The sequence below is a fragment of the Typha latifolia genome, chromosome 7 (assembly GCF_019914945.1).
Source record: "Typha latifolia isolate L0001 chromosome 7, TyphaL0001v2, whole genome shotgun sequence".
Lineage (NCBI taxonomy): Eukaryota > Viridiplantae > Streptophyta > Magnoliopsida > Poales > Typhaceae > Typha > Typha latifolia.
The window spans coordinates 11,195,157-11,223,067 of NC_133092.1; the positions used below are offsets into that span (position 1 = coordinate 11,195,157).

Sequence of the window (27,911 nt, forward strand, 5' to 3'; positions counted from 1 at the left end):
TGTCCCTATAAAAAAGATCTGACAATTTTAGAAATACAATTAAGAATTGAGATCAAAATCCAAAAGGAACTATGCATTCAGCCTTAATCTAAAACATATCTGGAATTTTTAAAGCAAAAGTCTAAACAAAAAACTTATATTTTATTATTTTAGTAATTAAGGGCTATGATTTTTAGCCAGAATCTGACATGAATCCGAAGGTAATAATTTGATTATAACCCAAATAATCTAAATCTTACTAAAATAATTCATTTATAATTCAAATAAATTTGTTTACCACCTTAACAAATTATGTAAATTCAAATAACTAAAGTAATCTATTTGAAAAACATATATGAGCCATTCCCTTTAGGAATACCATAAATTCCAAAATAGTTATGACTTTTTGTTATTTTCAAAATAATATTGTTACTACAAGAATAACTATTCTTATGTTTACTTATATTACGAAATAAAAGTATAATAATAATTTTTTATGTGATATAAAGTGAGAAAAAAGATTAAAAAATGTATTTTATTTTTTATAAAATTACTATGAATGTCCTTTAATTTAATACAAAGTAAATTAATAGGATTGATTTTAAGGATAAAATAGTAATTATATTAGTGTGTGGTATAAAATATATTTTTTATGAATAATATTTGTAGTATAAAATTAAGTTATTTATAATGTTTAGCTATTATTTGAAATAAATAGAGGTATTTTAGAATAAAAAAGAAAGTTATTCACGAATGGAGGGGTTAGTGTTGGTTTGATAAGACAGAGTAAAAAAACCAGTTTAATTGTCGACAAAGATTATTATTATTATTATTTTCGAGAAAGAAGCTTAATAGAAAGAAAACCAAGCCAAGGCTGCCTATATAAACTAGTTCCTAAGTTTCAAAACTCTAATTCTGTCTCTGGTTTCGGTCCTCGCGCCACTCTCCTTCTCCATTCAATGGCTCGGAACAAGGTACTCAACTCCAAAACCCTAATTTTTACCCTTCCGGACACTCTCTTGCCACTTCTTCCTTGATTTTGCTCCTTTGTTTTTGTTTTTTTTTCTTCTGATTTTCTGTAAGATTCAATAGTTGGGTATTCCGTATTAACTTTGGGTAAAATCCCAAATAATCCGAAAGTTTGAAACTTTAGACAAGCCAATGCCATGTACTGTGATCTACAAGAAGCTTGAGCGCAAAAGCGAAGAAACCATTCCGAAGCCCAAACATGGGTTTTTGGCCCAAACAAGCTCTATGCCTCATTGCCTATAGAGAAGTCAATTGCTTCTCTTTACGGTTCCGCTTTTGTGTAGGAAGCGTTGGTTTTGCTGCTCGACGTCGGCCCGTCGATGCACGGCGCCCTTCCTGAGGTTGAAAAGGTTTGCTCGACCCTTCTGCAGAAGAAGGCAAGTATTTACCATCTTTTTTCTTATGTTTCCACTCTGAAGTTTGTAATCTTCATGGAACTAGATGTCATTCCTCTGTTTACACTACACCAAATTGTTAACTTGCGCAGCTAATTTATGGCAAGAGTGACGAAGTGGGGGTTGTGCTATTTGGAACTGAAGGTATTCTTTGCGACCTAGTAGTAATTTCTATTAGTATTTGTTCTTTTCTTTTCTTAGTTCTAGCAATTAAAGTTCTGGTTAATAAGTTCCTTTTTTTTTCAATTCCCAGATACTGACAATGATCTTGAGAAAGAAGTTGGTGGTTATGAGCACACGGTGGTTATACGTAGTATTAAAGTTGTCGACGGAGAGACAGTTGAAGTCGTACAGAACATTCCAAGAGGAACTTCCCCTGGCGACTGTATCCATTATCATAACATTGTTGTTGTTCTTTGTGCATCAGAATTTTAGGAGCTTGTTCCTTTTATGTGCGAGCTGTAGTCTAGTACTATCTTTGTTCTTTATTTTCTGGAATTTTCGCATCTTTGTTTGCTGATATGATTTATGATTGTTTTATATTAATTGATATGTTCTTCTTAGCATCCTTGTTTCTTAATGTACTAATAATTGCATGCAAGAGAGGGAGGGAGGGAGGGAGGGAGAGTGTATGTTGTGCATTTTGTGTTTATGAAGTGTCACGTCTTAAATGGTTAAAAAAACATTTTTCTGTGGAATTAAATCCAAATAGATGAATTTATTGATGCACTTCGTAATTTTCTTTCCATTCTAAGTTCTAATGCTTAATTTATTAAGAAGGTATATTAAAAATTTAATTACTTATGGTTATTTGCTGAAAAGCATAATTATGCTTATTCGTATGTTGATTTTAGCTATTCTTATCTTGTATTTGAAGATGGCATTATCTTTATCTGAGAATAAATAATCTGGAAATGTTGAGAAGAATCTAATTCTATAATATCTGTAATATCTGCTCAACTTTCTGCTTCAATGCCCTTAACTCTGATTAGTTATGGATGCCATTGTTGTTGGTATAGACATGCTGATAAAGAAATTTGGAGCTACAAACAAGGGAAAGAAACGACTTTGTCTAATTACTGATGCACAATGTCCAATAAAAGACCCATATGAAGGGACAAAAGAGGGCCAGGTTGATACCATCTCTCAACAAATGAAAGCTCATGGAATTAGACTGGATTGTGTTATTTTCAGAGAACCCGAGATTACATGTCATAGTGTAATGGAGGAAAATGACCGTCTATTGGATTACTTCTCAAAGAGAACAATCGCAAAAATAATTCATGTTGACAGTGCAACATCACTTTTAGGTGCTCTTAAGACTCGAAATATATCGCCAGTTACAGTATTCAGGGGAGACTTGGAAATGAGCTCTAATATGAAAATCAAGGTAAGATAGGAATGTGTATATCATTATGAATTGTCTGAGGCCCAAATAATACTACTTTGTCTTTGTTTGGTGCTGGCTTTTCATGCTTTGTATAATCATAGTCCATACATATGTGAGTTCCTTTGAATTTTTAAATGTTCCTTCTGAATCAAACTTTTGGATAGGTATAATGAACGACAATCAGGTGCTAACCGTTTGAAGTTTTGCTCTGTTTTTCTTGTTCTGTTTAGTTATTTACTTCGCTGGGTTAGTAGTTAACGTTGCTGATGGAGTTAAATCTCCTTTAGCATTTGTAATCACTATAATATTAACACAATCATCCTTCTCACACAATTCTTACTTTTATATGAGAATGATAAATATATCAATATTTAATTTGAATGGTCTTACACACTTCGTGCAAATTGTTATCCATTTTTGTGGGTGTTAGATAGCTAGATTAATACTTTATAATTGCTAGGACAAGTTTTTTCCTATAAAAGTTATCTTGTAGTGTAATATTATTCCAGTCTAACCACTGTCGATAATTCTCTTCCTAATTTGTAGGAAATAGCTGATTGTATTGTCTAGTGATCATCTATTAGTGAAATAATACAATGATGTATTGTCATGTTGGTTCTGATCAGTTATCACCAAAAAGGCAACAATAGACTCTCATCTGTCAATTAGTCTCTTCCATTTAAGTGAAGCACTTTTTCCTATCCTTCTTATAAGTAGTCTTTCTTGGTCTTCCTTGATGTGCCATGTCATGTTTCACTTGACTATGTGAGGTTGGAAACATGGACTGATGATTAAATAATTATATACATCTGGTTTCTCAAAGGTTTTGAGAGGGCTATAAGCCTATAAGATTAGCCATGTTAAGAGTGCTGGGCATCTAGGAAAAGACATCCAAAAGTTGAGGGTAGTGAAACCAATATAGGATAAGTTTCGTGACAATCAAATTAAAATAGCTTTGGCATGTTGAGTGGAGGTCGCCAGTATAGAGGATAGACTTATTGTGGGAGGAAATAGTAATGGAAGACATGATAATTCTTACTTCAAAAAGGAATCCTATATTGGAAAGCGTCAAACGGAACTATGGAAGAGAAGGATCCACATGTCCGACCTAAACTACTTAGACCTAGTGGCTTTTTATTGTTGCGTCATCCAAGATTTTCTTTTAACTTGCTCTCGGCATACACTGGATTGATAGAAGCCTTATACACTAGGAGGTCCCTTTTATTAGTGCATAATTGCTTCCTGTTGAAGAGAGAGAATCTTGTGCTCGATATGAAGTAAACAATTCCCATTTTGTGTAATTGCTGGTAAAAAGGGGTTTAGTGCATTGGAATGGAGGAACAATGAGATTCACGTTTCTTGGACAAACCCATACCGATGAAAATAATTTGCAAAGTTATTTGAAGAAAATAATTTCTCTGAAATTTTGCTACACTTGCATTAATAGGAACCCTTCTTTTTTCCCTGATGTCCTACACATAGTAGTTGGAATCATTCACTTCCAAAGCATTTTCCATTTTTTTGCTAATGGTATCGAACTATCGATGTCTTGCCCCTATTGCTTTTGGCAACTATGGTTCTATAATTGTAAAGAACTTGTTTGCTGCTATATTTAAGCTAATTTTCTGATGAAGTTCAACTTTTCATCTTTAATCTTGTTGTAATGTATGCTATTTGGATTAAATTTCATTATTCTTTTTTTGTGCTATACTTGCTTCATTTATAGTTACTACATGATTACATCTAATTGATTACAAAATTTCTTGCCAGTCTTTTTCTTTTTGTGATTCAATGGAGAGTTATCTGGAGATTTTTTTCATATGTTCTTTGATTTTTCTTTGTACATCTAGTAATCTATTTAAGTTTTAAAAATCATAAATAATTATGCTGTTTATACTTAGGTTTCTCAATTGGAACACAATTGTAAAGTAGCATCAATGTGGTGCATGATTAAAGTCTCTAATTTTGTCTATTGGCTATTTATGATGACACTTATGGCTGTGGAAGATAAATTGCAATTCAGATCTATTAGCAGAACATTATAGGTGGTGCTGTACCAAAGTTCGATGTGTTTGATTGTCTTTCCTCCTTTCAAGTTATATATCAGCTATCTACTGCTGTTTGGAAGATGTTGAATATACATGAATTGGTATTTCACATAGGTTTTTATTTGCAACACTAATTTGCGGGTGAAAGAAATAACAATTCCTGGTAGAAAATGTTGCATGTGTTCATTATGTATTGTTATATTATTATTCTGAAAGTAGAAGTCTGATTTAATTGCTTCAAGTGCTGTACCTGTTTTTGCAGTATTTCTGTTATGCTTCAATATTTTACTTCCCTTGGTCAAGAAACTACTGCCCTATGACCTGCCACTTTTCTTGCTTCTATTCATATCATAGCATTTGCATCATGTGTAACTGAATGAGACAGTTTCTATCAGTTTGTCTAATAAGTAACTTAGTTTATCTTCTCAGGACAAATTGTGAAAAGTATTTTTGTCTAGACTTAAGCTTCTTTCTAATGTGCCAGTTCTTTTGTAGATTCAATATATAGTTATAAATGCCCTAAAATATAATAGTTGTAGCCTAGGAATTGGATAGGGGAATGAAAACTAAGTTGCCATGATTTATCAATGATCCCAAACATGCTGCTTATAGTTATTTGTTTACCTCATACTTTATTAGCATACCTTGATATTATGTTTTGGGGTATTTTGTCATATCACATATTCATTACTTTCATTTGGTACATGTGAAAGATAATTTTCCTAATATCTAGCTTACTGTAACAATTGTTTCTCAATCCAGGTATGGGTTTATAAGAAAACATCTGAGGAGAAATTCCCTACATTAAAGAAATATTCTGATAAAGCACCAACAAGTGATAAATTTGCTACTCATGAAGTTAAAGTGGATTTTGAGTACAAAAGCAGCGAAGATCCTGAAAAAGTTATTCCGCCGGAGCAAAGAATCAAGGGTTACCGTTATGGTCCACAAGTGGTCCCTATATCATTGTCTGAATGGGAGGCCGTCAAGTTCAAACCTGAGAAGAGCATCAAGCTTCTAGGATTTACTGATGCTTCCAACATTTTGCGGTATAAGACATGCTTTAAATTGGGATAAAGAGAAACTGATAGTGCTTCTCTACTTTTGTGGATATTTTTATAATTTGGTTAGTTGAAATCAAGGTTCTGAAACTCGTTGTTGGGATTGGGATCCGCCTTTAGCAAAAATGATATATATCGGTCGTATCGGTTGCTCATATCGGATCAGAATATTTTTAATTATGTAAAATTTTAAATATTATTTAAAATGCAGAAAAATTTCTAAAAATTTATAAAAAATAACAGAAAAATAAGACATAAAAATTAGTCACTATGAACTTTAAAAACTAAATAAAAGACTTATTTAAAACTATAATAAATTTTGACTTGAATTGGACAAATTTTTATACTTATAAATTATTACTGCAGAACAATATGAAGAGAGATCTCTCTTTACTGTTGTTCTACAGCAGTAATAAAAGATGATGAGTTAAAAAGTGGGTGAGAAGGAAAGAAAAAATGAGAAAAAAACTCATTCGAGTGCACTAAAGTGTGGATTAGCTAGGAGGGCTCTTCGGAATGACCGCCAAATGAACTCGGTGAAGTGTGGGAGTGAAAGGAGAGTGTGTGTGAGAAATATAGAGTAAAAATTGAAAATTAAAAAATAAAGCGGTTGATGACATCAATTATTAATGTCTTCTAGGTTAGATATATTTTAGATTCGACATGAATCTTCGAAAAGATTGATTTCAGCTGATATTGTTGTTTTCAGTTGATACAACTGAGTTTTGGCTAAGACGGATTGGCCGATACAGCTGAGATGGATCGGCCGATACAGCTGAGATGGATCGGCCGATACAGCTGAGATGGATCGGCCGATATGGCCAAAACTGGTCGAAATCGGTTGATACCGGCCGATATTGGTTGAACCAAACTGAAACCGGTCTGATTGTGATCAGTTATGGCCGATCCCGATCTGGATTAGCCGATCCGATTTTGGGATCCATGGTTGAAATCATGAGTTTGCAAGTTGTTGATGCCAACGGACATTTTAGATTTCCTTGTGAAAAATTATCTATTGGTTGGCTTGTTTAAAGATTCATTGCTAACTGATGTTCTTTTAAGCATTCTTTGAGAAGAGACTATATGAACATAGAAGATCCAATAGGGTTATATATTTGGCCATTACGAACAACTTGCCGTATTGTAACAGTAAAACAGTCTAAAAGGTACTTGTGTTTAATGGGACTTGATTTTTATTGTTTTGTGTAGTCATGTCTACATTGTTTTAATTTAGCTTTAAGGATATAACTTTTTTTCTCATTTATATGTCTTCTATGCCCTGCTATTTTAATTCAGGATATATAACTGAAATGGCCCTCATCATCCCCATCCTCATTATTGAAGACTTTTCCCGATTTGTCTTCATCTCTAGGGTACAATTAGTCCAAAGAGACAAACACGCCATTCTTGTTTTAATGTTGTTTAAACTTTAAGCAGAAATCACCCTAGTCTCGTAAGAACTTATTCAGTGACCTAATCTAATAGCTATATATTCAGTAGACCTTCCTTACTGCTGTTACCCATCATAGTCCAGCTTGGTGGTAGTGTGACACCATAACCCTTCATATAGTCATTCATTTTAGTGTTGAAGTGTGAAGTTACTTAATGGTTCCATAGGATTTCCTTCATTGATGCCAAACACTTGGGAGTTGATGGATATAAATATTGATGTTTGATTGGTTTGACATTATTGTCAACTATCTAGAGAGGTTTCCTCTGATAACAAACTCCTTTCGTCTATTCTTGTTCATTGATGAGGTAAAATACACATTTTCTTGAATTTTAAGTTTGATTTTAGATGAAATTAGATTAATTGATAGAGTATCTTGTAGGATTTAGGTCTCTTTAAATTTAGGAATTTTCTTACTGCTATAAAAATAAGTTTTACCAGGAAATGTGATATTTCCATGTATTGAAGTTTCGGCCTATCAAGATCCATATCGTCGAAGCGAATTGGCTAATCCAACCAATTTGGCTGATCTCCGATCCAAATCGTCCAAAATGGACAGCCGATTCAACCAATATTGTTGATATATATCATTTTTTTAAGTGGCCGATCCGATCCCGATCCCGAAACCAATACCTAGAACCTTGGTAAGTAGAGAATTTCCAATATATTTATATATTGGGCCGATAAAAATTGAGATGAGTTTGGGTTTTGGTTTGGAATTCTTACCTCTTTAGAGAAGGTTGAGGAGAAATCTGAAAAATATATAGTCTTCATTATGGATTTGAAGAAATTGTTCTGAAGGCTTACATGTATACCTCTTTCTATCCTCCTTTGCCTTCTTTTCTGGCAGATTTCATGTTCTCTTCTCTTGTTTGCGTTGTATTTGGAATATATATATATATATATATATATATACAGTGGCTGGAAAAGGGATCCTAAGTGCACTTCTTCCTTTTACTTGTCCTCATTTTTTCCCTCATTCTATTTTTTTGAAGTTTAGAGTTGATTTGGGATTTGGCAAACAGTATATAATACCATTTGATTCTTTAAACTTATATATATTCAATTTCATCATTGATGGGCTGCCAGTGAAACTATCAGTTGTTCTATTGTAGTAACGTCTATATGATGCCATCATGTAAATTAATCTATTTCATAATTTGTACAGAATGAGTATTCACCTGAATATGATGCGCTGATTTTGTGAAAATTCGTGTTTGTTGATTAGTTCTGATTCTTGCATTCTGTTATATTCTCATCAAGGCACTATTATATGAAGGATGTATACACCTTTATTCCTGAACCGGGAAATAAAAAAGCAACGATTGCAGCTTCTGCCATAGCTAGAGCAATGGTAGAAATGAACAAGTCTGCGATTCTGCGGTGTGTGTGGAGACAAGGTCAAGGAAATGCTGTTATTGGTGTATTGACACCAAATATATCTTCGATGGACAATGTTGTGAGTTTCTTTTGCCTACCTTCCTATCTTTATTAATTCTCTATTTCATGAAGGATGCAGTGTAAGATATTTGCTCATTCTGCTGTGCAGCCAGATTCATTTTACTTCAATGTACTTCCTTTTGCTGAGGATGTGCGAGAGTTTCAGTTTCCATCCTTCAGCAGTCTTCCGTCATCATGGCAGCCAAATGAAGAACAGCAAGAAGCAGCAGATAACCTAGTGAGGATGCTAGACCTTGCACCATCTGGAAGACAAGAAATGCTGCAACCTGATTTCACACCAAATCCAGTGTTAGAGGTGAACTCTTGCTTTACTATAGAAAGCTTCTTGAATTTCTTGTTACAATATGAAGCATTTACTTAAAGACCTAATGTTTAGTGACATGGAAATTCACATCTTGTGCATGTGTTTAGATCAAGGATTTACAGATAAATTATAGTAGGAACTAAGAACATAAGGATAAATGTAGAGTTTTCTCACCAGATCTTCAAAATGTTGGGCCTCTAAATTAACTGTCATTCTGAAAGTTCTTATCATTCGTTTGAATGTACGGAAGGTCTCAATTCTGTGTAACAGGTAATTCAAAGTGTATGTAGGGATATTCTGCAAATTAGCTCCACAAGAGGAGCTCTGATGGTGCTCCAAATAAGCACATGAGTTTTCTTTGAAGATGTTAAGCCCTTTTGGATTTTTTTTAAGCATCACTCTTCTAAGTGAACTTCAAAATTCAAATTAGTGCTTGAAGAAGCAATATGACAAAGCAGTGCTACAGTTGATACCTAGAGACTGTGGACCTTGTACATTGTTCAGGACATAATACTAAAATAGTAACAAACTATGGCTGGTTGTTGAAGTGAAAAAAGGAGTGGAAAGGCGTCAAGTGTATAATGCAATCTTGTCCTCTTTTAATAGGGTGGGCCTATACATGAATATTTCAGACAGTATGTCGTAATTTGGGATCAGGATCATTGGGACTTTGGAACCATTTTCCCATTGCAGTATTCGAGTTTCCTCTGTGTCGCCCATAACTCCATTGACAGAAATGGTGTCCATTGGATGGGTTTCCCTTTATAGAACACAGCTGGCAGTGCTTAAGAATGTAAGTATATAGGAATTTGTAATTCAAGGTCTGTTAATCTCTCACTTGTCAAGTTGCAGGAAGTTCTATACGTTAAACAAAATCCTCAAAGATACACGTCCGCATTTCGATACCTCCATAAATGGTACCACGACTCTCTTGATCCATTTCTTTTGAAGCATGGAATGATATTTATATATAATATATTTTTTTGATTTAGTCTTATGTTACTCTTGAAAAAATAAACTGCATGTGGATACTAGTTAGTTCCTCATGGGGATGGCAGGTCAAGTGCTCAATGCAGGGTGGTTCTGTCAACCTAATGTGCAGCAGGCAGATCTTGTTGATATAGTCCTCTAGTAACTCAACCCTCATATGTGAGGAGGTTTTTTCATGACCTGGACCCTCTTGGATACAAAGTGCAACTTCTACCAACATACCAAGTGATGCCATCCTATCGCTTTATGATTTATTTCACAAAACATGAGTATAATTGTTTCATTTGTCCATCATATAAAATCATTCTAATCTATGAGATTACATTAAACATATTGGTGGAAGTTCTTCCCTTTTCTTTCTCTGACCAAACTGTATGCACCTGATCTTCAGCGGTTCTATCACTTCCTCGATTTGAAGTCAAAGCAGCCAGAGGCTGATGTGCCTCCCCTTGATAGAAGTCTTAAGAGAATTTCTGAGCCTGATCCTTATCTTTTTTCTCGTGGCAAATCTTTAATTGATAACTTTCACAAGCAGTTCGAATTAAAGGAGAACCCAAAGGTTCAATATCACATGTACTTGTATATTTAATTCAACAATCCACAGAAGGATATTTTTTACTCATCATAACTACATTGCAGAGAAAAAAGTCTGCTAGACGAGCATGGAGGGAAAAGCTGTCACTTCAAATTGAAGAAGTGGGTAAAGATGGTGAGGCATCTGGTAATTTGATAGAAGATTCATCTGTAACGAAGGTTGAAAAAATTGGAGATTTAAATCCCATCCAAGATTTTGAAGCCATGATGGCACGCAGGGACAGTTCGAAGTGGGTTCATAGAGCAATTGAGAAGATGCAAAACTATGTTTCTGATCTACTAGAAAATTCTTATGAAGGAGATGTTTATCCAAAGGCACTGGAATGTTTTGGAGCTCTCCGTAAGGGCTGCATTATTGAACAGGTAATTTTCCTCCTTAAGTTGCAGATTCTAGGGCAGAATATGTGATGATCAACTCAGTAATACTTATACTTGAACATTTCAAGGAATGTTAATGTCCTAGTTAAATTGAAATGACATGCCTGACAACAATTTTCAATTCAAAACTGCATTAATATCTGATGGAAGCTTATGGAAAAGTAGTTTGCGCCTCTATTTTTAGCACTATATCAACTGATGTTACTTATTGCCTCGGTTCCTGTATTAACCTACAACAACCAAGTGTTCAGTCCCAACTTTTTCTGGTGGGCTACATGTTCCTTTTTCTCCATTCATCTCTATTTAGTGTTGTTATTTATTTTGGGATCCATTTTCATTGTTCTCTTGATAAAGGTTTTTTGTTGGCTGTTAAGCTACCTAATGTAAACTCTCCTCTGTCTAGACGTAGGACTGACTGTTGAAAGATATCATAGTAAAGTTTGGTCCTGAACTAGCCTATAGTGCAAAATGATTGCATAGGCTAACTCTGCCACATTGATTGGCTATAACTGCACATCAGTTTACATACAAATGAATCCAAATGAATCCAAATGAATAATTTGGGCATTTGTGTGTCTTTGGTTCGGTTTGTCCTCTTTTAGTTGTAAATGTTCTATGTACTGCAATGGCTAATATAGATGTTAAGGACTATTCTTGAATAGCTATATAGTCTTTTTATAACTGATAGCTGCTGTTAGGGAATGAGAAATATGTGATTCATGAGATATATTTTCTGTGATTATATATTACAAAGAAATTAAGAAGGGATATTTGAGTTAAACAACTGGCTACAAGTAATACCACTTGTGAGAATATAAAATATAAAATAAAAAAATATTCTCTAACAATTCAAGTTTTTAGAATAGTTGGCAAATTATCATGGTATCAGAGGTCATGATTCGAATCTCGCCATGCTCATATGCCATTTAAAGTACAAAAACTTTATGTATTTAAATCACATCCATTTATTAGAGCTTATTAAAATGTCTCAAAAAATGCTAGAATATGAAATATAAAAAATATTACTATTCTCTAATAACTCAAGCTTTTAGAATAGACGGTGAATTATCGTCACTCATCAATCAATATTCAAGATAGTGTTGGAAAGTGCATTTCCTAAGTACCTCAGTTATCATAGTGAAATAAAATTTGATACATGAAGTTGGATGATAGGAGAATGAAGATGTTGAAGAAAACAAGGCATGAACTAATAATGCAAACCAGCGATGGTTGTGCTGATTGGCACGAGGCGTGCTAGTGGCATACCGAAACATGGCATGAGTGGGGGGTTGCTGTATGACACCTCTTCTAGTAGCGATTTACTCGTCGTTGATGTCACTGCTCGTCTTCGCCCTTTGCCACTCGTCGTCGACCCTCGATCTTGTCGTCGTCACTCTTCGCCAACCTCATTATTGTCTGATCTCTAGGTGCCACTCGCACCCAATGCGAGTGCCCTAGCTCAAGGAAGAAGAAAAGTAGATGGGTCAGATCGGGTTTGAATGAAAACTTAAGTCGTAGATCTGGATTAGGTTCTAATAGTTGAAAATACCAAGATACTCTTTTGCATGTGTTGTTAGTCCTTGTTGGTGTGATCAAGGATGGTGGGTGTGTCGATTGACACTTGCTATGCCAGTGGTGGCACCCCACTTGGCATGGGGTGTGCTAGTAGCATACCCCCGTGCTGAGCCGTACATACTGGCACAGGTGTTTGCCACTCGACATGGCTGTGTCTATCTCCGTGCCGATGTGGAGTTATTTTTAAAATTTTTTAATTATTTTTATTAATCATTATTAAATTAATTTTAGTCATGTTTTTAACAAACATGATATGACATATAGAGCTTATTTTTAATTTTTTTAATTCCATTATGTATTATCAATCAACTTTAATATTATGTGTTAAATGTTATTATGTGTTGAATTATAATATGAAATATTCAATCATATTATGTGCTGAATAATACATATATAACTATTGTTTTATCTTTAATAAAATAGATAATTTACAAAAATAATCTAGAGATAAAACACTTAATGTAGATTTAAATATATATATATATATTTAAACTGAAAATTAAATATTGACAGGCTGGGGCGTGCTGAGATGCTAGTAATTGAAAACACCAATATACTCTTCTGCATTGGAGGTATCAAGTATCAACCTAATATTGATGGAATACTGGTTTAGACTTACAGTATTGTTCCTGGCTGGTATTGGTCCATTTGGCATTTAGACATGCAGATCAATTTGTATCAGTACCAACTAATGCTAGTTAGCACGATGGTGCCAAAGCTTACTGATTTAGTGGGTGATAAGGCAATCTATGTTGTGGATTACATTTTTATGAGTGAACTTCAACAAATTACTTATATATTAATATATTATGTTGATAAAGAATAACCAGAAATGTCTTTTCACCATATGCATTCCAAAATAATCTAATCTAGCTTCTTTATCTTTTTTTAGATTGTTTATCTATGAGAACTCACGTGTGAGTGCAGAAATATCTATCCTACTTACGTGTGAAGCAGAGTACCTCAATATATACCCACTATTCATTTGATGCATTATATATTGTTTCCCGAAAGATGGTGAAGTATCTGATGTGATATCAATGTCTAGACCAGAAAGAAAGAAGGCTATGTAGCACAGTCTTAATTTCTCCTCGATCTGGAGGAAAGCAACTTTAATTGTAATGCATCCTAAGATACTGAGAAAATCTAGTTTACAGTAACAACACAAAGACCTCATTAAAAAGATATAAGTATGAGGAATAAGAAATTATGAAATACAATAAGCCATTAATTTAGATGGACGTGGGAAGAATTGCTTATGTTGGTCTGCTCCTGGTGTCTGTTTTCTCAACTCTGCACTCTTAGTTCTGAAGGCCCTGGCCATGTCAATTAAGAGAATCTGACTAGTCTTCATATATTAAGCCAGTAAAGATGCTCTTGTATTAATTTAGCTTAGTTCATTCTCATGGGAAACCATCTTGATTGTACCATGCATGCTTATGTTGTAATATTCTTGGTGAGTGTCCTTGCATCTAATACTTGTGACTTACATCTAGGAACCAAGAGAATTCAATCGATTCCTGATGGATCTTTACGAGAAATGGAAGACAACTGATCTCGCCAACTTTTTTGATCTTCTTTTATCTAAAAATATCACTCTTATCAGCAAGAAAGAAGCAGAAGAGAGGTTTGCCAGTGAAACTATTTATGTTTCATCTTTGTTTTGAACCATTCATAAGTCCTTATTTAATCTTTCTACCATCTTTTTTTTTTCTGTTTGAACAGCGATGTGACAGAAGAGGAGGTTAAGAATTTCCCTGTAAAGAGTGAATTAGCTTCTCAATAGCCAAGTGAAATCTCTTTGAAGGTCTCTGGTGCCATATTCGGAGCAGATAAGCAAACTCGACAACCATCTATCATGACAGCTTAATGAGGATTTCTGAACTAGTGAGTTGTATGGAATACTAACCTAGTTTTGCTGTAACTAATTGAGTCGCTTGCTTTGACTTGAATGTATATGTTGTACTCTCTTTCTAATAATATGTAGAAACAAATATTTCTTTTTGGAAATCAGATCCATATTCAAAAGTAAATTCTCTCATCCTACACATCTTTCAGTTCTCACAGGCATCTTACCTTCTTTTAGTAAGTCCTCTCTCTGCACAAATCAGAGCATCCCAAACAGCAGTTCTTTGGAGATAACAGGTAAATGCCGAGTTTTTGGCCAAACTGGGCATTCTGCTAAACATTAATATCAAACGCAAGACATAGCTTTATACCATTTTAGGTCACTTTGTGCCATGTCTGACATAGAAGGCAATTAATGTGCAAACTAAACCTCCAACATGAATAACCTTTTTTTGTTGTTGTATGCAGCAAATCTCTAAGCCCTATACACTCAGTGGAATATGAATAACTTTTTTCTAATTTTTTATTTATTCTGGCGTAGTCGGAAATTTTTTATTTATCACTCCCTCTCTTCTTCTTCTACCATATAGCTTTTAAAAATTAATTTAATAATAATTCAAAATTACTATGTTATCTCTAGATTAGATAATACCTAATAACAACTACTATTTTACATCCTCAAGGATATTTTTAATATTTGGTTTAATTATTATTATTTAGAAAAATTTATATATAACACCCTATCTTATGGTAGCTAAATTTACATTTACATCATATATTTTTATTATTTATAAATTAAGCCTTATAATTTACGGAATATTTGCCCGTAAAAATATTCCATTAATTAAAAAAAATTATTTCTAAAATATCTTAAATACGTAAAATGGCCGTAGGTTGACTCGAGGTTGACCCGAGGTTGCTACGGCAAGACGTCGAGTACTTCGACCTCAGCGTCGGCTCCACCTCCGAAGTCGTCATCACCAGCGTCTCCAGCGACAGCCTCGTTATCCAAGACACCATTAGCGAGAAGGTCCCAAACTTCATCATGAACGCCGCCACCTTCTTCAGCAGCTACGCAATTGGATTCTTCCTAATGTGGAGGCAAGCCTTGGTCGCCTTACCAACCCTCCTCCTCCTCATGATTCCTGGATTCATGTACGGGAAAATCCTCATGGGTCTCTCGCGCAAGATTCGCGACGAGTACAACAAGGCCGGCATCGTTGCCGAGCAGGCTGTCTCGTCCGTGCGCACCGTCTACTCCTTCGTCGCGGAGTGCTCGACGATGACCAAGTTCTCAGCCGCGCTCGATGACTCCGTCATGCTCGGAATTAAGCAAGGACTGGCGAAGGGCGTGGCCATTGGTAGCAATGGCATCAGTTTTGCCATGTGGGCATTCAATGTTTGGTACGGCAGTCATCTGGTCATGTACCATGGTGCTAAGGGTGGCACCATCTTTGCCGTCTCCGCCGGAATTATCAAGAGGTTCTATGATCCATTAGGAGGGGAGATATTACTAGATGGAGTGGATATCAAGAGGCTTAGGCTTGGGTTTAGATCAGACAGTGGAGAAGGGGTGGGTTGGGTTGGGTTGGTTACTGGGTTGGATTGGGTTTATTTGGTTTGTTGGTTTGGGTTGGGTTTAGTTGGTTAATTGGTTTGGGTTGGGTTAGGGTTATTTGGTTAGTTGGTTTGGGTTGGGTTTAGTTGGTTAGGTTTAGTTGGGTTGAGTGGAGGGTATTTTTGTAATATTTTTACTATAGTTAATTTAACTCAAAGGTTTAGTTAAATTTAACTATCAGACTTAAGAGTATTTTCTGCACATATTTTTTAAATTATAGGGCTAGATTTGTAAATAGTAAAAATATAAGGTGTAAATATAAATTTTGTTAAAAGGTAGAGTGTTATATACAAAATTTTCTATTTTTTATACTAATATTTAACTAAATAATAGCATAATTTATGCTAGTACTAATTCTCTTCTTTTAGTATTAAGTTTATGAGTACTAAAATTTGACAGAATGCTTAGTTTGGTTAACTGGGTCTACCAAGCAGCAATTTTGCAGCATCATCAATCCTGCAAATCATGGCTTTCTTTTCATTGTGTCAGATTGCAAATGAAGCAAAATTCTTTGTCTCTCGTCAGCAACCATATAGTTTTCAAGTTTCAGCTATCACCTGCTGCTACTGAAACAGATAACCGAGAATAGATGAAACCATTTTGAGAAAGAATCTTTTGTATGGACTCCAACACTACTACAAGTTAATAGTCTTACTAATTGAATAGTTCCAGTCCAAAGGCTGAAGCCATTTTATTCATAAATCCATCCACAATTACAATAATAGCCTCCAAATCAATCAGAACCCATCTCACGGTAGAAACTTCAGTTACCAATACATACACACAGCATAGACGAACATAGTAATGATCATAGAGGAATCGAAAAAGGGATATCAAGAGGCTTGTGGAGTAACATTCTTCGTAACTGCCTTAAGGATCTCATTATACCCGACAACACCAATCAAGATTCCGTCATCAGATTCAGCATCAGTCACCCAAACATGAGTTGCTCTATGGGATAACATCTGTGCCATGACAGCTGCGAGTGAGGTCGTGTGCTTGCACGTCAATGGTGCGCTCCTCCCACGGTACATGCTCCTCAGGCGCCCGAACTCCATCTGATTAGTATGGTTATTGAAGAAACCAATACGCCTGCTGCTAAACTTGCTGGACCTTGGAGAAGCACCACGCCCAGTTTCCCCCACCGGTGAACTGATAGAGAAATCAGTAAAAGAAGTAGGTGTAGTGCTGTTCTCATCAGCACCGATAACAAATTGTCCTGCTGATAAATTTGCCATAGCCCATGCAGCAGCTAAATAGTCACATTTCCAAAGTTTGTATGCAGATATATCTCCTATTATCTTGCGAGTTCCATCAGGGTTTGTCTCCACGACAGCAACGGCACATGGATCTTGGGGGATATTCTGGAAGGCTTCAAGAGCAGGGGAGGAGGCTGTGACATGTGAATAGTGCAGATCAATAGCTCCAAGGGAAGAGATTGAGGACAATGGGACGGGAGCAAGAGCACCAAGGAAGCCTATTAGGAAGCGGACAACATCTTCACGGGAGAGACAGCAGAACTTGTCAGCAGGGAGAGCAGACGATGACAAATAACTGTTTCCAGTGGTATCTCTAGATGAGGTCTCAATGTTCTTGAGCCACTTGCCATTGTAGAGAATTGAGAAGCGCTTACTGATGCCTTTCCATGCACTGCTCTTGCGAACGAGGAACCGTCGAACTCCCTGCTTCATCATCTCCAGTGCATCTATCATCCTGCCCGGCAATATATGAATTCCATAAAGACTTTAGCTAGTACATTTAAAGAAAATGAGTTCCAAATGGACGGAGTTAAATGAAACAGAATGATGTAATAAGAAAGTTTGAGATAAAAACCTTCAAAATCAACCATTCTAGAAAGAAAAGGGAACTCTGGCAGGCAGGGACAGCATTCCACTGCAAGGTTTGCCATAATATGGTTAAAGGAAAAAAAAGAAGTAATTAAGCATAGCATCGCAACGGTAGTTCCTAACTAAGCGTTCTATAATTAAGCATAACAAGGCAATGACAACCTCTAACTAAGCATTCACTCTACAAGGCATTAGGCATTAAACTTCTGGAGCTGGCACTGCTATCTACTATTTTGAAATGACTGAATCTATCTGTGATCTTAAAGTCTTCCCTCTTTTTGACATCTAATAAAACGAGTTAGAAAAAATTTGAGTTCAGATCATTTCCACTGCTAGACATAGAGCATAGTTACATCTGAATAGTCTAAGCATGAGTAGTATCAAAGTGAAAATAGGAACCGGGAGGCCAGAGCCAAAAATGAAGCAACAGAGGCCAAGAAGAGTAATGCTGGAATAAGACGATAACATGATAGGATTGCAGTAGTGAGAGAAATATTCCAATTAAAAAGCAGTTTAAAAGTTATTAAAACAAGAGGAAAACAATTGAGAAGAAAAGAGAGCTTGAAGAGCAGGCTGGATAGTGCCATCTAGTGTTAACCCAAGATCATATGCAAATCACATGGCCATGATTTTTGAATTTTCTTTTAGGTAATACCAATTGTGGCTGTGTAGAAGAAGAAATAGACAAAGTCTCAACATATGCAAGAATATTTTACACACTTACACTAATTCTTGTTAGCTCAATTATATGAGTAGCACTTCAAACTTCAAAGAAGTAACCAAAATCTGATTCTAATCAACATAATTAAGTGCGGAAATATATACTAGATTAGAAGGATAAAAAAGCAGTACATTTGGAAATTCTGCATCTTATTCATTTGATGCATGGTTAAAATAGCCAGAAAATGAGCGAGATGCAAGGACTTCCCCAAAGTTCTAAGCAAAGCTAAGGAGATAACGAAGCTCATTTAAGGAAAAGATACTGCTGATAAATCCACACAGCCCCAAAAGGAAGAACCAGTGCCATCAGAGTATAGTTAAATTTGTTGCATACTAAAACTTTGCATTTTAGTTCAAGTGGGCAAGTTTGATAGGACATTTTTTTTTTTGCAATTCACAACTAAAAAATAGGAACTCACCAAAAGAAAGAAAGAAACACGTTAGGGGTTCCCAATTAATCTATAATGTATGGAAACTGCAGCTAGTATATTTAAATAATCAAGGATCTATTAGAAAGTACCATAGCCTATTAAAAATTTTACTCAAGGACAGGAAGACAAAAAGACAATTACTAATCTCAGATTCAACAGTGAATACTTTCACGTAACTGCCTTGGAATAGGAATTATTTTTTCTCACAAAGGTTTACTAACAAAAGACTATTGAAGTACAGAGAGATAAAAAGAGCAATACATCACAAGTGATTAATAAATCAGGTGCTGTCTTGCATTTATGGAAATAATATTTCACTCGACTTCTTAAGTGCCAACACAGGACCCTGAGGTGTATCTTAATTCTTGCAAGTCTAAGCATGAAAGACAGAGTGTTTACCATCCTTAAACTTTTGACACCAAATTGCATGATATCTACATGCTCTTTCCGATAATAACCAAGCCTTTAGTTCCAACTATTTAGGATTGAGTATATGTACATTTTCCTCTGGTCAACTTTGTCTGGTCTAGGTTCGTATCAAGTTAAGTGCTATTGTGTCCTCTCCTACTTTCCCTTCTAAATTGGTTTTGTTCGTCCTAGGTAGCTATAAATATAAATAAAATCACACAAAATTGGAACTCTACTGCTCTTTAGGTTTCTATCAAACATTTGGAAACTATCTGGAATGATTACCCTGCAAATTATCTTCCACAGATGTCATTCTTAACTTGCCAAATATATTTGTTCCTCGATGTCCTTTCTAGCAATCTTAATATCCATAAATTTATGCATATGTTTATTTGTGCATATGTTTAGATTGGCACTTAATTTGTGCATATGTTTAGATTGGCAAGACATTTTAATCCCAGATTCTCTTTTTAACTCAAAGCATATGACAGAGCACAAAATAAACAAGAGGAAGTTCTCCATTTTAATCATCTATATATCTAGGTTGTAAAACTAAGAATAGAGGAACCGAGCAAGGCCTCAAGATAATCCTTTTACTACTATCAGATGACAAAATCCAACCAAAAAAGAAAAAAAAAATCGAAACAAGCCAAAACTAGATCATAAAAACATCAAAATCCCATCAACACGGCGACGACCCAATACCAAAAACACCAAGAAAACATAAAAAATCTCATCAAAATCCTACCTTGTCCCAGGATCGACCTCCTTCAATAGCCCAGGGTTCTCCACCAGCACCTCCGCCACCGGGGTCCCCATCGCCCTCTCATGGTCCTCTCCCGCCCTGGCGAGAAATGCGACCACGTCGAGCGAGCTAAGTAGTCCGACGAACCTCCCGGCCGCCGGCTGAGCCGGCCCCGGCGAGGTCCGCCAGACGGCCACGGCTCCCTCAGAGGAGTCGGCGATGGCGGCGGCGGCTGCGGCGAGGGTGCCGGAGTCGGGGAACTCGGTTAGGTCCGGCTTGCCGACAGTGAGGTCGCCGACGACGTGGTGGAGGAAGAGAAGGGCCATTTATTGGGATTTTACGAGATATGGATTGGGTTTGGGGTTATAAGAGGGAGTGGAGAAGGGTGAGGTGGAGAAGGAGGGAGTTAGCGATGGGCTTTTGGCGGCCGAGTTGAGTTATGGGAGAGGAGAAGTGGGTGATGAGATCGCCGGCCATGGTAGAGAGGAAAAGCCCATCAAAGGGGGGGGAGAGAGAGAGAGAGAGAGAGGAGGAGGAGAGGGAGGACAAGTAATAGTTACTATTTGTAGGGGAGTAGAGACGGTAGACCGTTTTAGTCAAAAAAGAAAAAAGAGAGAAAAAAGAAAGAAATAAAGAAAGAAATAAAGAAAGAAATAAAGAAAGAAAGAGAGAGATGGATCGTCTGCAAACAAAGTTAGTTTGTTATTTGATAATCTGTCCGATAATTTAATTATGAATTGAATGGTTTATTTATAATTCAAATAAACTTATTTATTACTGGAATAAACAATATAAACTCAGACAATCAATATAATTTATTTATTAAATCAATTATATGGGTGATCGGCATAAACTGTTTAATAATCGGGTTATATTTATGCTGACTTAAATTTAATGTAACTCAATCTAATTACCATCCCTATATATGTATATATGTATATCGATAATTATACCATTTAGGGATCAAATAAGTCTTTCAAGATCAAAATAATTAGGATTTTACGAAACTATAGTTAGGATATGGTTTCAAATTTAGGGAATGCTGGGAGCGTTGATTTGCTGTACCATAGCTCAACACAGACATTGATTCGCTGTACCAAGCTCAACAGATGTGGCATCTTTAGAAGGGTCACAATGATCATGTGTATAGTAAAGGAAAATTGTCATTCATGTGTAACTTTTCTATGTAACCATGATTGATGTCATTAATTTACTCGATGCTAAGAAAATGGATAAGAGAACTCCACATCGACCTAGTACAAATAACTTGTGGAAGGCCCCATCCGTGGGGTTGTTTCTTTTGCTTTTGGTCATGCCATGTTTAGTTTTATTATTTGGACTGTTGGAAATAGTTGTTTGGTTTTCTGGTGCAGCTAACTGCACTGCTACTAGCCCTTTGCAAATGGAGGCTGAGATTAATTAAGTTTGCATTATTCAAAGCTTGGGATTATAACTTGTCAAAGATTCACATAAAATTTGACTCTCGTTCCATCATCAATATCTTACAATGCCACTATATATGTGGGCCTCTTAGAAGTGGAAACACATATTCTTTGATATTTTTCAACTGCATAATATTCTATTTATCTGTTATGTTTTTCACTATTTTGGGGAGTCTAATATGCTTGTTGTTTGATTAGCCTACGTAAGAAATTCTCAGTATTTTTTATTTTGTTTGGGCTTCTCCTATGCCCTCTGCTTTTTTAGAAATTATGTATAGAGAGATATTTCCGGTGTCGACCTAGATACCTATGCCCTTTCTTGAGGTAATACGCTACCTTTTTTTTGTAATTAAAAGGAGCGAGGATAAAGGTATTAAATATAATTCTTAAAAAAAAGTGAGGAGAATTGCCGTGAGTTTTTAAATATAATTCTAAAAAAATGTAAGAAAAATTAACAAGAGGTATCAAACGTACTTACTTCTAAAGAAAAGTATCAAACATCAAATGATTGCCGTAATATTTGAGATCAAGAAATTTGATGGAAACAATAATTTTAATTTGAGGACCGAGATTATGTGAGGGATGACCCATGCAAGTCAATCTAGGTACACCATCAAATATATGCTAATACATCGATTAGCGACATTCAACGGCTTTAATGTTGCCCTCTCAAATTCTACAACCTCTATATCTCATTTCGATTACAATCAACACTATCGAAATATTTGGCATGCATCTCATGGTGCGCCCAATTCGAATATGCACTCAACAAATGAAGGCTTGTGCTATTCATAATGAAAAGAAAAAATCTATATCAAACAGTTTAATAAGCAAATTTGTGAGAGAGTTTGTAACGCAATTGATTTAGTTGATTAGTTTGAGATAATTTATTTCTTATTTTTACTAATTTTTTAATTGATTCACAATGCGCAAGCATCCTCATTTCTCACACAACCTTGCTATGGTTCTAGTAATCACAACAAGCAAAAACAAGTTAATTAAAAAAGAAGTCATGGCAAGAGTATTCTTCATAGATTAAACCAGATAAATTTTACGGGGAAACCATAAAAAAAGAAGTCAATTTGCAATGTGTTTGTCACAAAATTAAAAAAAAAAATTACTATTTTCATTTTTCATCTTTTTTATCTTTAAATGCTAGAGTGCTTGCTATTCTTTTTCCTTCAAAAGTAACAAATTAGGAGGTGCAATGAATCACTCCTCACTCATATATAAATATTTTGCCATATTAATTTGCAGAGGATATCACTATCATTAATGTCATACCTGGTTAATTTCACTGCCAACAAATGTTTCATTAGAAATATATTTAAATAAAAAAAGTTTTAATCCCTATCTCTGATACTATTTTCACGAATTTCAAGCTCTACAGTAAATAATCTTTTTTCTTTGTAAAGAAAGGTAATCCAATTACCTGAAAGAGGCATAGCAAACATCAGATACTCAAACAAAGGAACATCTGTGCTCTTTAGGCTAGCTGACCAATTTGCTGTTTGATCTTCTTCCCTTTAAAGTGAGCAAAGAAAATTAACAAAAGTAAACATAGAAGATAAATGTAGAATGTCCAAATTTAAAGTGTTTGTTGAAAAAGTCTAGGACAAACACTAATCCAAATTATATGACTTTTAACGAGTAAACTTAACGATAAATAATAAAAGCTAAACAATAAGCAACGCAAACACATAAGATTTACTTGAAAATCTCAAATTATGGTAAAAACTATAGATAATTTTTATAAGGATCAAATCAATCACTAATCAAAAGCAAGTACAAGAAATGCTTACAGATTATTCGCTGAACCTCACAGCTATATCTGAAAATCTTTTGTTCGCTATACTCTACGATGAGTTGCTTCTAGTGGTTGATTACACTGATCTCTTTCCCTTGAGATAAAACAAATTTGGTCTTAGTAACCCTCGAGACAACGTGCACAATGTTGTAATGATCAAGAACAATTTTTGAACACCCAAAACCTTTAGCTTCTTTTATCAATAAAAAAAACTTCCACCCAAATCTTCGCCAAAGATTCAATTCATGTTCTTCAATCAATACCAACTCTTCTAGGCTTTAAAGACATATATATTTCCAAAGATAGATGAGCAACCTAATTTAAGTTGATCTAGGAAAGCTTAACTTTATTAGTGTGTTTGAATGCTCGAAGAGTCGTTCGAACGTTCTTGGGAAACTAGACTGAGCAGTCAAAGCCGTTCGAACACTCGCAATAGCCATTCTAATGCCTATGATGTATTTCTGCTATCTGAAAAATGTGTTTAGATGCCTCTAGGGCCGTTCTAACACCTGTTAAAACCCACTGCACTTAGGCTTTTGTGTTTAAATGCCTCCAAATGCTGTTTGAACGCTAGTTAAGTGCTGCTTCTTTTGAGATTTCATGTTCAAACACCAAATGAGGTCGTTTGATCGCCTAATCTTTACTTCAGTCCTCGGGCAGAGGCATTCGAATGCCGGAACACTAGAACATTATACCATAAAACTTTAAACTTTTTAATTATATCATGCTCTTCACAAAATTCTATCAACACAAATAAAATAAGGTTTTATGCACATAATTGCAAATAAATTAAAATTACATATGTCTTGAGTTCCATTGAATATTAGTATGCAAGCATCCCTCCTTGAAAAAAATCGCACTACTCAACCTTACCACATAAATGTAAAGATGAGATTGGATTAGTTATCCAGTGTGCCCTATATAATCTCATATTTGGTATGAAATAAATAGATGAGATTAGAAGCTCGAACCGGATGCCAAGAGGGTGGGATGATATATCCGAGTTGAGGGATAAGAGTATTATTACTAGTTGTTGTTATATAAGAAATAATAAATTTAAATATATAAATAACAAAACTAATAATATTAATTACTCAAATTTTATTTTTTATTAATTTTATTATTAGTACTTTTTATTTTATATTTATTTAAAGTATTGCTATTATGGTTGAAAACGGGTTGGATTAACTCCAACCCTACCCACTATCCGATCAAATTCGGATAAAAGATTTCTATTCAATTCAGATACGGATAGAATTTTTGAAGAAAAAAAACTCGAATACGAATTCAGATACGGATATCGGATATCCGTTTACTCGCATATTTTATAAAATAATTTATAGTTTTTAGTTTGCTTATTTAAATAGTGAATATTGATATTATTACTAATGATGTGTTGTATATTATTTGTAGAGATTAATTTTTCTAATTTTATATGTATTTAACATACAAAAAATTTATTTTTTTGTGAAACTCTTAATATTTTTGTGTTAATTATGTCTAAAAAAGAGTATAATTCTTTTAAAATTCCATCAACATCTGTTTCAGATTCGATCTTCTCTCCGAAAATTATCCGTATCCGTTTAGTTAAGATATGGTTTTAAATTTTGCTATCGGTCCAATATCCGTATCCGAATCCATATCCGGACTAAAAATATGGATTCAGATGTGGGTTGAGCAGTATCCGGTCCATGATTTGTTTTCACGCCTAATTGCTATATTGAAGAAACTTATATTTTTATTATTAACCATTTTTATATAAATTATTCTATTATTTTGTATTAATTTTGATTTTGATTCTAATTATTTTGAATTGAACCTAATTAGTTTTTATAATTAATATAATATAGTTTAGTGATATTTAATGATATAACTTAAGTTTGAGATAATGTTTAAAATAGTAATTGACGTTACTATTTTTTCTTTATTGAGAATAATAATGCAATTTTGTTTAGTTATCTCATGTATAATTTTGTATAAACCAAATAGTAGATTAAAATATAATATGAGATTAGTACTCGTATTTTGGGATATGTTATCCCTTAAATTAAGCCTAAGAATAACTTATCCTCTCTTATTTAATCCCACTGCCAAACGTGCTAATAATATATTCACTCTCACAAAGCAATAAGAAAGAAGGAATCAATCTTTATTATGTTTTTTTTTATCTTATATAATATAACATAGAGTTCATTTGATGAGATCTAGACCCTGCATCGAATTCTAATTCATTAGACACTGAAGCCAAATTCATGAAAATAATTTCTCTCTGAGTGAAGCTAAAGACTTTATTTCCCTTATCCTCTCAAAACTTTTTCCAATTATTTTTAGATTGATTAGAGATACACTTACTAACTTTGATGCAGCAAAAAGAGAAGACTCTTTCTCAAAGTACATTCATTCATAACCAGTATTTCTATCCATATTGCTAAGCTAAACTAGATCTTTCGAACGTATGAAAAGAAGATAAAAAGATGGGCTTATTTTGGAAGCATGCTACTGGTACGTACTTTTCATACACTTTGTATGCATGCAACCTTTAGAGAGTTAGAGACAGAAGAAGAGTTCACTTCCTACCAGCTGATGCCATTTCACAACTTGAACAAGACTAGTTAGTGACTGGAGATGACAACAAAATACACAAAAGATTTAAGACTAAAACTTATTAGGTGGACCATAATGATGCATAGCTTTACAGCTTGGAAGCTTTGAGAATTGGAAGAGAGTTTGTCATTATGGTGCTTATTCTACTTTGGCCAGCCTTTTTTTTTCCCATAGGAGGAACTCAAAACCACTGGATATATAAGATATTGGAGGGTGAGATGTCACTTATGCTCACTGTTCCCTTTAATGCAAAGGATAATTATATTTAAACCTTCTAAATTATCTAAATTATCGCTCGTTAACTGAATCTCATAAATAAACAAGAGGGAGAAGTTGATTATTTTTTTTTCTTCTTAAGAGATAATTTTATAGTTGAGGAGATCAAAGCATCAGACCTATATAAAAATAAGGTAATAATTCAGAATTTAAGTACAAGTAATTTGATGAAATTAATTTCTTGATATTATTGAGGTTTCTATGGTCTCTATCCTTTGCATTGCTGTCTAATTTGGTGAGACGTGTCTTATAGTCATAGGTGCCAAAGTCCAAGAAGAAATAAACTAAGTGGCCCACAAAATTATTCATGGATACTTAGAGACGTACGTCTCTCATGGATTGCAAGGTGACATGTTGGAATATTAACATCCAATCAATCAACTAGTGCTCCTTGAGATCATATAAATTGGTTGGATGTAAATGATAGTAAGATCTTTTTAAGTAGATTTCGGTGTATCTAACGTGATGTTGACCTTTGTTGTTGGCATATTGAAAAAATAATAGACAAATAAAAATCATTTTATTCTCGTGAATTTTATTTTATATCACCATACTATTCCTCCTAAATTTTTTAACACACAACATTCAAAATACAACATTGCTGAAAGCTCGTACAGGAACACAGAAATAAAAAATTAGTACTGATCATCTACAATAACAACATGGTCATCTGCCTCCTCTTGAATACCTGCAAGAAAGTTCTTGCCAAGTCTTGGAGCTCTTTTGAAAAGATTTAGCTGTTCTTGCCCAGATGATCCACTGTTCTTTTTTAACACTTTTTTTTTTCTTCATAGTGTTTATTGTTTTCGAAAAACCAGTCTCTCGCATATTTTGGTATTTGCTTTTATCCTCTACTAACATTTAGTAGTATAAGAGCACCTCAAGAACAAGAACAGGTGATTTAGAGTTTCTTCCTCTTTACTATAAGAAAAGCTCGAACTTTTGATCCAAAATTTTGATTTCTAGAACTTTAATAAAGACTTTAAATATCACACCTCCATTAATTAGTAGTATCCAACCTACGCGATTGGGAAAGCATCCAATAAAATTAAAATAAGAAGTAGTCATCTCAAAGATGAGAAAAGAAACAAAAACAAATAAGAAACAGTCTGTAGATCCAGAACTAAATAATGGAAAAGTGGTTTAATATGTGCAGGTATTCAATTATATTGAACATCTCTGCTGTCCACGTGGCCGACAATAAGGTGCCAAAGTTTCATAAGAATAGTTAATTTCCAGTCTTAATTGAAGGAAATCAATAAAATAAGAATAGTCTGCGGAGAAGTATCCGGTGACCTCTTTTTCAGTCTATGGGATTTGTGTATCAAATTATAACCAAATGTTAGAAAATTAATACAATGATCAGTCTACGGACTTGCATTATTCTTCAAATTATAGTTTTAATTTCCCTCATAGACATTATAATATAGTTTGCTTTTTAATGAGAGTTGGTTGAGTTATTTAACTTATATTAATGCTCAATTAATGTACAATTATTCTTTTTTTTTTCA

General features: G+C 34.6%; 2 protein-coding genes across 4 annotated transcripts; one reads left to right on the forward strand and one right to left on the reverse strand.

Annotated features, from left to right (window-relative positions):
* The first annotated feature begins 867 nt into the window (after nucleotides 1-867).
* LOC140793115 (ATP-dependent DNA helicase 2 subunit KU80) lies at nucleotides 868-14,664 on the forward strand. Of its 3 annotated transcripts, none has more exons than XR_012109882.1 (12): nucleotides 868-953; nucleotides 1,293-1,385; nucleotides 1,496-1,547; nucleotides 1,657-1,788; nucleotides 2,396-2,793; nucleotides 5,604-5,890; nucleotides 8,616-8,811; nucleotides 8,902-9,108; nucleotides 10,499-10,666; nucleotides 10,747-10,828; nucleotides 10,920-11,064; nucleotides 14,151-14,281. XR_012109882.1 is itself a non-coding variant. In XM_073144489.1 (12 exons), the coding sequence occupies exons 1-12, from the start codon at nucleotides 939-941 to the stop codon at nucleotides 14,438-14,440; spliced, it is 2,058 nt and encodes a 685-aa protein (XP_073000590.1). In that variant the 5' UTR covers nucleotides 868-938; the 3' UTR covers nucleotides 14,441-14,664. The 3 variants fall into 3 exon arrangements, 1 of the variants encoding a protein (XP_073000590.1); XR_012109883.1 differs by having other exon boundaries at nucleotides 10,747-10,816; XM_073144489.1 differs by adding an exon at nucleotides 14,380-14,664 and having other exon boundaries at nucleotides 10,747-11,064.
* Nucleotides 14,665-16,775: 2,111 nt separating this feature from the next.
* Nucleotides 16,776-20,838, reverse strand: LOC140793003 (CBS domain-containing protein CBSX6-like). The gene is made up of 2 exons (XM_073144310.1): nucleotides 20,275-20,838; nucleotides 16,776-17,833 (listed from the first exon to the last, which is right to left on the reverse strand). Exons 1-2 carry the CDS (start codon nucleotides 20,595-20,597, stop codon nucleotides 16,954-16,956), a joined length of 1,203 nt encoding a protein of 400 aa, XP_073000411.1. The 5' UTR covers nucleotides 20,598-20,838; the 3' UTR covers nucleotides 16,776-16,953.
* Between the last annotated feature and the right edge of the window lie 7,073 nt (nucleotides 20,839-27,911).

Excerpts from the sequence above, each read along its gene's own strand:
- LOC140793115 (XM_073144489.1), top strand. Across the intron at positions 2,794-5,603 it reads GCTCTAATATGAAAATCAAG|GTATGGGTTTATAAGAAAAC; the intron begins GTAAGATAGGAA and ends TTCTCAATCCAG. Across the intron at positions 11,065-14,150 it reads AGGGCTGCATTATTGAACAG|GAACCAAGAGAATTCAATCG; the intron begins GTAATTTTCCTC and ends ACTTACATCTAG.
- LOC140793003 (XM_073144310.1), bottom strand. The coding sequence starts at position 20,597 with ATGGCCCTTCTCTTCCTCCACCACGTCGTCGGCGACCTCACTGTCGGC. Across the intron at positions 17,834-20,274 it reads GAGGTCGATCCTGGGACAAG|GATGATAGATGCACTGGAGA; the intron begins GTAGGATTTTGA and ends ATTGCCGGGCAG.